Source organism: Acartia tonsa, chromosome 11 (assembly GCF_053477335.1).
Source record: "Acartia tonsa isolate MP-2025a chromosome 11, ASM5347733v1, whole genome shotgun sequence".
Classification (NCBI taxonomy): domain Eukaryota; kingdom Metazoa; phylum Arthropoda; class Copepoda; order Calanoida; family Acartiidae; genus Acartia; species Acartia tonsa.
Window position 1 is genome coordinate 47,177,480 of NC_137270.1, and position 11,385 is coordinate 47,188,864.

Below are 11,385 nucleotides of genomic sequence, written 5' to 3' on the forward strand. Positions count from 1 at the left end.
GTAGACACATCATTGGAAGAGAACCATATCGGTTCAACGGTATGCGAGATCCTTATGCACAGACAGACAGAACATAGGTCCTGTTACTTTTATATAAGGATAATGTTTAGTAGTCCAATTTTCCTTTTTCTTTATTGTTTCCATATTTTTTTTTTCAGTATGGCTTCGAAACCCATAAATATCTGCTGGATTAGAACCAGTTCTCAGCTATATTGAAAAATCATGTACAGCATCATATTACAGACAATTTTCCAGGATCATTAAAATAAGAATCATAAAACTAATACCAGTTATGTTATCCTAGGCCTTCGGCCCCTCGAGGTTTTAATTTTACAATTTTTATTTAATATCCGCGGAAAAATGACTATAATACTACAGCTGCGGCATAAACTAATACCTGCAATTTTAGCCAGCTTTCCAGAAATTTGTCATCTTCCAGAGAGGGCCTAAATATATAAATGAAAGAAGCTAGTAAAAGTGGCTGACTCAGATTATGACGTCAAAAAAATTTATTAATAAGAGGCCACTATAAATTTTACCATTGGTCAATTACGATGTATACTTGCCTCTCATTGGTTAATTTTTTTGACGTCTTAATCTGAGTCAAACACTTTACTAGCTTCTAAATGAAATAGTTAATGAACGTATCGTTTTATAGGTCTTTCCGCAAATATTAAAATGAAAAAACTTTGCCCTTTTTACGATTTTAAAATGTTTGTTTTGTAAAATTTTAAAATGGTTATTTGTCCTTGTAATTTTTGCGTACATTTACAGCATTTTTAAAAGCGAAGCTTTTCTATAATTAGGGTAGGTCCGCATGTCCGTCCGTCCGTAACGGAATTTTTTTTGTTATTTTAGGCATGTAAGAATTGTCCTATCGATTTCAAACTTTTTAAATGTGATATGATCGCCCAATTTATCTGATCTTTGGAGTACTGATTTCTATATTAATAAGACACAACGTTATAAGCGAAGCATCTCTATAATCAAGTCCTAAAAACGTCAGTATGTCCTAGTCCTTAAACAGTTTTCTGTATTTAAGAAGTTTTGCAACAAATTTACGTATAGTTTTGTCAAAACTTGTATAATTATATTTTGTATATTCAGTTCTGACAAAAGCTAATGTTACTCTGTCATATCGTTGCAGGGCTTCGCTTCTATGGATGTTGTCATCCTTGTTTAAATGGACCTAAGGACTTTTTAGAAAATATTACCAAGTTTCTAAACTTTCTAAGTTGTAACTGACTGTTACAGGAATCATCATGACAAGTTTGAAATTGATAGCAATTATAGCATGCCTAAATTAACAATAAGGTTTCCGAGGACATAGATTGTACAATTATAAGATTAAAACTAGTTTTTTTTAGCCCCGAGGTGCCGAAGGCACCGGCTAAAAAACTGGTTTTAATCTTATGATTGTACATTTTTATATTTGTAGAAAGCTGGATATAATACGATGCTAGACATAGTTTTTTCGTATGGATGAGAACCGGTTCCTATCCACCGGATTCGAATGAATACGAGAAAAAAATTTACCAATCAGATAGCTGAAGCAAGATATATCCAGTCCATAGAACACAGTTAAGCGATACAAAATATCTAAACAAAAAATACAAGATTGATAACATACAGAAAAGCGAAGCTCTAAAACAGTAGGACAAACGAACTTTAAAACTTAAAGAGTCTCAGAACTTAAACAAGGATGACAACATCCATAAAAGCGAAGCTCTAAAACAGTAGGACAAACGAACTTTAACACGTGAAGAGTATCAGAACTGAATAAGCAGAATATATACAAATGTATGTAAAACATAAAGTTTAAGTAACTAATTTCATTTGGCTATAGAGATGCTTCGCTTATACCATTGTGCTTTGTTGTCCTGGGAATACCAAAAATCAGTTCAATCGGGGAATTAGATCACATAAAAAACTGTTGTTCAAAAAGTAAACAATTGACATGTTTAAAATTGACGTACGGACATTTTGGTTACGATCATAGAGTTGATACGCTTTCTAAATCGTACTAACTACTACAGGAATCATCATGCAAAGTTTGAAATGGATAGGACAATTTTAACATGCTTAAGATAACGAAAAAAGCTATCCGTGTCGGACGTACGGACGGACCGACCCTAATTATAGAGTAGCTTTGCTACTATAAAGTAATTAAGCATAACATTGAAAAATGATGATTAGTCTTTTTAGAACAATTGCTTTTACATGCAATTAGATTGTAATAATTAAAAGAAAAGCTTTTCTACAATTAGAATCGGTCCACCCGTAACGATTAGCTCTTTTCGTTAATTAAGGCATGTTAGAATTATCAATTTCAACCTTTGCATGATTATTCATTCCTTTAGTAGGATTTATAAAGAGTAGCAACTCTATAATCGTTTCCATTTTAAACATGTTGATTTTTAACTTTTCTTAACAATAAATTTTTATATGATCTAATTATCTGATTGATCTGATTTTGGGTATACTGATTCCTGGGACAATATCATATTCGAAGCGACTCTGTAATCAAGTCCTAAAAATGTAAGTATGTCTTTAAATATTATCCTGCATCAAGCTATTTTTCAACAAATTTACTTGACCGATTGTCCTACTTTAAGAGCTTCGCTTTTATGGATGTTATCATCCTTGTTTTCATATTCATATTTTGGTATATTATTACTAGCGAAGCTACTCTATAATTAACTATTTCTTTCCGTCTGTAACGCTATTTGTGAAATACGATTTTCTCAGCTGCTATTGCATATAGATGGCTGAAAATTTTGGTAAAGATTCCCAATATCAATAAGCATAGCGTGTATAATTAGTTTTGTCCGTCAGTCTGTCCGTCATGCATAAAAAGACATTACAAGTACTTTTTTTATTATTTTTTCAGAAAGGTTCCTTTGAATTATTGCATATCAACTGAACACCTTATCTATAATTCATTTTGTCTGTTTGTCCTTCCATAAATGTTTAGTGCTTCTATAGATAATTCACTTTGTCTGTCTGACTGTCCGCCAGTACTTTCTTGGCTGCTTTTTACGATAAACTACTTTTATTCTGTGTGAAGTATCTTGATTTTCTTAAATTATTTTATACTAGCGGCTACGCCCCTAGTGCCCTCTAGGGACACTTGAGGAGGGGGGAGTCGAATTTGATAGCCCAATTTCTTATTTTAGATTTTAAAAGAAAAAGAAAAAAAAATATTTTTGGGGGTGGGAATTTTTTTTTTTTTTTTTTTTGGGGGGGGGGGTAATTTTCATTTTTGGGAGGGTTGGGTGTGTCCAACCCCCCAAGAAAATAGTTATAAACCTTCCCTGGACGACCTATGAGAAGCTATCCTGTTAAGGAGAACCCGATCGGTTCAGCGGTTAGCGAGATCCTTCGGTACAGACACACAGACAGATACACAGACAAACAAACATCCTGTTACTTTAGTATAAGGATATTCAATCTATTTTTTTGTTTGTTTACTTTTTATGACTACTGAACAAGTTTTACTTTTTTATTCTTAACTGATCAAAAATGCACTTTTTAGAATGCCCCATAAGAAATACAAACAAGTGTTTTAAATATCAGAGGGGTATGGGGGGGGGGTGGGTGGGTGTATTATGTTCCAATTGTGGGTTAAGGGATATTACACTATTACTAAAAGCATCATTTTAAATCTATAATTAGGTCTGTAATAAAAGATGTTGGAATTGCTTGTTCTTTTTAAAATTTTTCTTGATGCGATTTAGAAAGCTTAGCAACCCTATAAAAGGTACCGGAAAGTCCGTTATTGTCTATTCAAAACTTTAAATTTTTTATTTTTTTGTATTATATATTCATCTTATATATCTAAATTTTGGAATATTGATTAGTAAGACAATATGGTACAATATTTTAAGAGAAGCATATCCATAATTAAGTCCTAAACTGTAAGTATGTCCTTAAACAGTATCCTGATTTATACAATTCTGCATCACATTTATATGCAATTTTTATATTATTATTATTATTATAATATTCTGCTTATTAAATGTTTATGTTCGTTTGTTCTACCATTTAAGAGCTTCGCTATTATGGATGTTGTCATCCTTGTTTAATCTTAGCATGACACTGACACTTACATTATTAAATACATTCAAATGCTTTTAAAAGAAAAACATGACTTTACACTATGGTGTGTCCTTCCGTGCATATACGGATAGTTCTAAGCATAAATGTAGAAATGTTTGAATTTAAAACCTTGTCCATCGGCTTTTATGCTTTGGGTCATGGACAGAAAACGAAGTTGCGGGTTTCGTCGCATTTTCACGTAGCTTTTGAAAGATTTTTTTAGGTTAGGTTAGGTAAGTGTTATTGATTATAGGATTAGGAAAAAAACTACTTTGAAAATACGACGAAACCCGAAACTGCGTTTTCTTTCCATGACCCTATGCTTTTACTTTATATTACAATATTTTTTATTCACATTTGATTCCTATAGGGCAACTTAAAATGAGATAATAAGCATAATCATTTGAATATTTGACTTATTTTCACAGAAATCACCCTTACCTACAATACTTATAGACGATAAGACAATAAAAAATGTATGCATTCGCAATCAGAGCTAGCCGATATGCCTTAAGGACGTACGGACATACACTAAATATAGAAACGCTTTAATTTAGATATGCAAAGCAAAATATTTTTAGGGTGGAAGGGGATATTTTGCATATCTATAATACAAAGTAGCTTGATGTCTGTCCGTCTGTCCGTCTGTCCGTCTGTCCGTCTGTCTGTCCGTCTGTCTGTCTGTCCCTTAAGATCTCGGTAACCACTGAACCGATTGGATTCTACTCTTCAGGGAATATACCTACTGGTCCTGTGGTGGTTTTAGGCTATTTTCTTGGGGGGTGGGACACCCCCAACCCCCCCAAAAATAAAAAAAAACAACCCCCCAAAATTTTTTTTTTACATTTTTTGTAAAATCTCAGTAACTGCTGATAAAATTGGGCTCTACCCTTCTGGGAATATACCTACTGGTCCTCTGGTGGTTTTAAGCTATTTTCTTGGGGGGTGGGACACCCCAACCCCCCCAAAAATAAAAAAATCCCCACTTCCAAAATTTTTAATTTTTTAAAATTTTGTAAACAAAAACCAGTAATTGAGGTGGGGGAACCCCATTGCAACATGGGGCGAAGCCCCCATGAATCCCCCCCCCCAAAAAAAAAAATAAAAATATTTTTTTTTAATTTAAATTTTTGTGTACGCGAACAACCTAGGTTTAATTTTTACGAATTGAAATTTTTGTGTATACGGCAAATAAACTGGGTTAAATTTGTACAAATCAAAATTTTTGTGCATAAAGCGTACAACCTGGGTTTAATTTTACCACAGAGTAATTAAACAAAGAATATTTTTTTTGAATATTTCTATTAAGAAGGGTTGACTTCCCATAACTTTATAGGGCGAAGCCCCTAGAGGCTAGGGGCGAAGCCGCTAGTTATTATTATAATACTAGTCCCAAAAGTTTTATAATAAAATTTACTTATTCGTTGACTTAACAGTTTTGTGGATTTTTGTTGCAATTTTGTTTGTCAAAGCATTGTAATCACTAATTGTAATCTACAAAAAGGGTAATTTTGTGCATCTTCAATGGGAAGCTACATCTTATCCCTTTAGATTCCTGTAATATTTTAGTTAAATGCATGTATTTAAAAACAAGGATGACAACTACCCCCTCCGAAAATAGTTAAAAACCTTTCCAGGATCTATAAAGGCTTCACTTTAAAATGGAACTATATCGGATCAATGGTTAGCGAGATCTTTCGCTACAGACAAAAAAGCTTACTACTTTATGAAATAGGAAAGAGACTAATGAAACCAAAGCTGCATTTATTTAACAATAAGCGTAGCTGACGCTTCCGTAATGAAGGCTTAAAATTTATTTTGCTTCATAAAAAAAATTAATGGTCTGCAAATGCAAATTTTTCAGAAATTTTAAGGAATAAGACACGGGACGATAAATTTATTGAAATCCCAATGATATTAACAAAATTACCCTTTCTACACTTCTAATTTGGAGCCAACCAATGAAAATTGAATAAGAGTACCCAAAGTTTTGGGTACCAGTGTAATTTACAGTCCAATGTTCCCTCTCTCCCCGCTGACTTTAGACATTTATTTAGTTTTATATTTTGAACATGCATTGGTATTTATAGAAGAGTTTATCATGGATCTAAAGGGATAAGACAATGGCCGATAAATTGATGCACATCCCCAATGGTGACACGCAAAATTACAGTTTCTGTAAATTACAATTAGTGGTTGAAACGTTTGGATACTGAACTTAATAAACAAATCAACTAAGATTAAATTAAAGTCCCAAAAGTTGTAAAGCCAAAGAATAAGAAAAGTTATTATAAAACTTTGGGAACTAGTGTAATTTACAGTCCAATGTTCCCTCCCTCCCTTCTGACTTTAGACATTTATAGACGATTGTAAATTTGAAAATGCACAACCTTGCATTTGGCCATTAAAAAGAGAAAACTTTTAGAATATGAAGGGATGGAACAATAGGCTATTTATTACACTAGTCCCCAAAGTTTTATGATTACGTTTTTTTATTTGTTTGATTAACAACTTTGAAGACTTTTATTTTGATTGGTTGGACATTAAGTTGAGTGTCCAAACGTTTCCACCACTAATTGTAATCTACAGAAGGCCAATTTTGCGTATCACCATTGGGAATGTACATCTATTTATAGGCCATTGTCTTATCCCTTTAGATCCATGATATACTCAAACTTTCTATCAATACCAATGCATTTAAAGCTAAAGTATAGTAGCAAAGATACTCTATAATTCCATATGTTCTACTGTTGTGCTTATTAGTAATTAACAGGCTTGTGTTTTAAAATTATATTTAAAATTATATTTAAAAATAACAGTTGTTTATCTATTATACAAAGTAGAACGATGTCTGTCTGTCTGAAGCTTAAGATCTCAGTAACCACTAAACTGATTGGGCTCTAATCTTCAGGGAATATACCTACTGGTCCTTTGATGGTCTTGATGGGGAGACAACCCCCCCCCCCCCCCCTTTACATAGATCCTATGATTGTTTTAGGCTATTTAATTTTCATATCTAAATCTAAATCAATGCAAAAACTAGAGAAGAAAATCTGTTTTGTTGTCTAGAAATAGCGCTTATCTCTCTCTGAAATTGCATTAGTTTTCTCCAACCTTTACGGGCAATCCTTATAATAAAGTAAAAGAATGTCTGTTTGTTTGTCTGTACCGAAGGATCTCGCTAACCGTTGAACCGATCAAGTTTTCCTTTACAGGGTATTAGAAAAATGTACTCCCTCCCTAACCACCCACCCCCTCTCCACCCTCTTCAAATATAAACCAAAACGTACATACAAACCATCCTAAAACGTAATATAACCAAAAAACACCCCTTTTTTACATTCCCCTTAATTTTGGCCCACTGAAGTTAAAGGAACTCAACTACGAGCTTGCCTCACGCTTTTAACGTTTTTTAAATGAAGTACATAATTATGGATTAAAAAATAGCATTGAACTTGTCAATGACAATTTGTAAGTAAATCAAATCAGCCATTTTTGAAATCTTAACTTGCATACATTCACACATCAAGCTACTTTAATGTACTAAAAAATTAGTTTTAATTCTTATTTTTATATTAATTGACAGAGGTTTCAAAAGTCTTTTTATTCAATTTGGGTAAATCTAAAAGTTTAACCTAGTAATTTTTCTATTTATGATTTTTTAAAAATTTTAGAGGAGTTTAATGGATGTAGAATATACATGGATATTATGACAGGAGAAATTTTTTTTGTCAATTTAGGTTGCAATTTTCCTTCCCTTTTTTTTGGTCGGGCCGCTTATTTATTTGGAGGGGAGGGGATGGAAAAAAGGAGGAGGATGGGGGACTATGCCCGCTACAGAGTTCACTTTATTATGGAACATGGAAATCTGTTGTAATATCCAAGTAATAATATATCAATTCTTAGTTTGTAGTATTGTTTTAATATTATTTTTGCTATTTTACTTTTTGGTTACATTGTGGGTTCTCACGTTGGATTAGCCCGACCCTGTAGGGCCTAGGGGTGACCTATTTCACCGCCTGACACTCGGGTATAAGAGAGAACCACCATACCAGGGAGGGAGTGGACATTGGGATGTTTATTACACTAGTCCCCAAAGTTTTGTAATGAAGTTTTCTTATTCTTTGCTTTAATAACTTTGGGGATTTTCATTAAATTATGATTAGTTGGTTGGTTTATATAGTTGTAATCTACATAAGAGAGACTTTTTTGTATCCTCTTTGGGGATTTACAACAATTTATCGGCCATTGTCTTATCCCTTTAGATCCCTGGACCCATGTCCTTGTTAATGAAGCATCTTTGTAAGCCCCAGGAATAAAGGAAAAGTTTAGCAATGATTCTCAAAAATTGAGCGTCCATAGAGTTTTGAAATTATTTGAATAGTGCAGATTCTGTATAGTTGGGCTCTGCATTCGTAGAAGGGTCAAAATCAATAAAACTATTCTAAAATGTCTGAAAAAACGATCATAGATATTTGCTGAAGACTGCTACACTGACAAACACACTTCAATATTAAAAAGTTTTGCTTTGGAAAATTTAGTAAATTTTATATCTGCATGCGACATAAGATCTTTAAATTGGCCGAATAATGCATAAATTGAAAACTTAAACGTGAATACAAAAATCAGGTCTAAATTACTAAATTTAAAAACCTATGATCGATCATAATTTTTGTGACTCCTCACCACCTTTTTCCCTCTCTTTCTTGTTCAGCTATTTTTTTCCCTTCAATTTTTGAAAATACAGGTTTTGTTTAGTTTCAGTTTATTTTTCTTCCTCCCCCCTCTCTTTTTTTTAAATCCGTTCTTCTATGATTGCCCGACCCCAAAAATACAGATTTTGTAGAATTTCCGTATATCAAAGCCTTTCCCCCTCACCCTCTCTTTTTTTTCTGCCCGACCCCACGGGATAACACCTCCCCCCCTCCCTAAGCAAGATGCATAGTACTCTACTGTGGAGAGTTTGTGGAAATTTTAAAATTAGTTATATCTAATAGGGTTGGGCCGGATACCGGATATCCAGCTGATAATGCCGGATATCTGGCCAACGTTCGATAACCGGCAAATTACCGGATATCCGACAATATAAATCATTATAAATCAAAATCAGCCGGATATCCGGCTTTATAAATCAAAATCAGCCGGATATCCGGCATTATGAATCAAAATTAGCCGGATATCCGGCATTATATATCAAAATCAGCCCGATATCCGGCATTATAAATCAAAATCAGCCGGATATCCGTTATCCGGATAGTTTCATTATCCGGTACCCGGCCGGATATCCGGCCCAACCATATCTAGATTATATAGTCTGAGGCATTTTTGTATTGTCCGCGTGTTTAAATTTTGAACACTACTACCAGTTTGTAACCAACTGATAATTCTGTAAAAAGTACCCAAAGTTTATGGGCCAACGAATAAGATAGTATGGTTATAAAACTTTGGGTACATAGTCCAATGTGTTCCTCCCTAAAGGGATAAGTCAATAACCGATAAATTATTGTTAATCCCCCAATGATTATCACACGATTACCCCTTCTGTAAATATAAAAAATGGTGCTTAAAACGTTTAAAAACTAAACTTTGTAAACTAACCATTCAAAATTCAATAAAGTCCCCAAAGTCCCGATTTGCTAACAAATAAGAAAACTTTATTTTATAACTTTTGGGACTAGTGTAATAAATAGCCTTTTCCCCTCTCTCTCTCTCTGATTTTATAAAAAAAATATCAACATTAAAACTGAAATGAATCACGAAAACATTTAAATGCATAAGGTGAAAATCTAGGAATCTAGCACAAGCAAATCCTAATGAAACTTTGTCGAAATAAGTAAAATGTAAAAAATGTTATCGCTGACACAAAAAAACTCCACTGTGTCTTAAAAATGAATTGCCCGAGGCATTTTCGCTTTGAGCGCGTGTATTTTTTGAACATGACGTATTCAATCCCTGATAATTTCAGCCCTCTATCTCGAATAGAAGTTGATAAAATCTTGAAAACTTAAAAATATAGGAATAGAACTAGCACCCCGACCAATGAGTAAATCTCAATGAAACTTAATTGAAGTTTCAAAATTTAAACTTATTTAATCCCTGATAATTTCAGCCGTCTATCTTGAATAGAAGTTGATAAAATCTTGAAAACTTAAGAATGTAGAAATCAACCAATAAGCATATCACAATGAAACTTAAAAATCTAGGGATCGAACTAGCACCCCATCCGATAAGCAAATCTCATTGAAACTTAATTGAAGGTTCAAAATTTAAACTTATTTAATCCCTGATAATTTCAGCCGTCTATCTTGAATAGAAGTTGAAGAAATCTTAAAAACTTAAAAATCTTGGAATCGAAGTAGCACCCCAAACAATAAGCAAATCTCAATGAAACTTAATTGAAGTATGTAAGATTTAAACTTATTCAATCCCTGATAATTTCAGCTGTTTTTCTTAAATAGAAGTTAATAAAATCTTTAAAATTTTGTAGAGTGTCAGAACTAAATAATCAGTTCAAAAACTGCTTACATGCAGGTTAATGTTTAAGGACATACTTACTTTTTTTAGGACTTGTTTATAGAGGAGCTTCGATTAAAACATAGTACTATGTTGTCCTGGGAATCAGCATTCAAAAAATCAATTGAAAATTGTTAAAAACAGACATACAGACCCTATGGTAACGATTATAGAGTTGCTACTGTTTCTAAATTGCACCTAACTGTTACAGGAATCACCCTGCAAATTTTGAAATCGATGGGACAGTTCAAATAAACGAAAAGAGCTAACAGTTACGGACTGTCGGACCAACCTTAATTACAGAAAACTACGATTTTAAAAATGATACTACCTAAAATATGATGATTTAGAACATGTATGGAAATCTTTCACATATAAATACATTTCTTCATAATATTTTTCTTCAAAATTAGGTAAACTATAAATTGATAACTTATTTATCGCATTGTATTATAGACAGCTTTCCGCGGATATTAAAATAACGGATTAGAAGATTATTCAGTCGGTACGAACAAAATTTGTAATAAATTATATTAATTTAATACTCGTAGAAAATTGTTCATAATACGATCTGCTAAACACGATATTTCAGTTTGGCTGAGAAACGGTTCTAATCCAGCGGATATTAATCGGTTTCGAAGCCATACTGTAAAACTACAACACTAATTGAGCTCTCTACTAAGGCTAAACACTAACTGGTTACTGAACGCTCAAAAAGTGAACATGGCATCTTCTGCGTAGTACTGCATAGACCTAGGTTTGGCCATAAAACGC

The 11,385-nt window shown here is 33.1% G+C and overlaps 1 protein-coding gene across 2 annotated transcripts in view; it reads right to left on the minus strand.

Moving 5' to 3' along the window:
* The window catches only part of LOC145332077 (carbohydrate sulfotransferase 11-like), a 39,955-nt gene extending 28,922 nt beyond the window's left edge, over positions 1-11,033 (minus strand). For both annotated transcript variants that reach the window (XM_080177010.1, XM_080177009.1), the window contains exons 1-3: positions 10,943-11,033; positions 1,537-1,599; positions 398-446 (exon numbers count right to left, since the gene is read on the minus strand). In XM_080177010.1, the coding sequence (XP_080033136.1) occupies positions 398-446; positions 1,537-1,599; positions 10,943-10,995 (165 nt within the window). In that variant the 5' untranslated portion in view covers positions 10,996-11,033. The remainder of the gene's footprint in view (positions 1-397; positions 447-1,536; positions 1,600-10,942) is intronic.
* Positions 11,034-11,385: the final 352 nt, after the last annotated feature.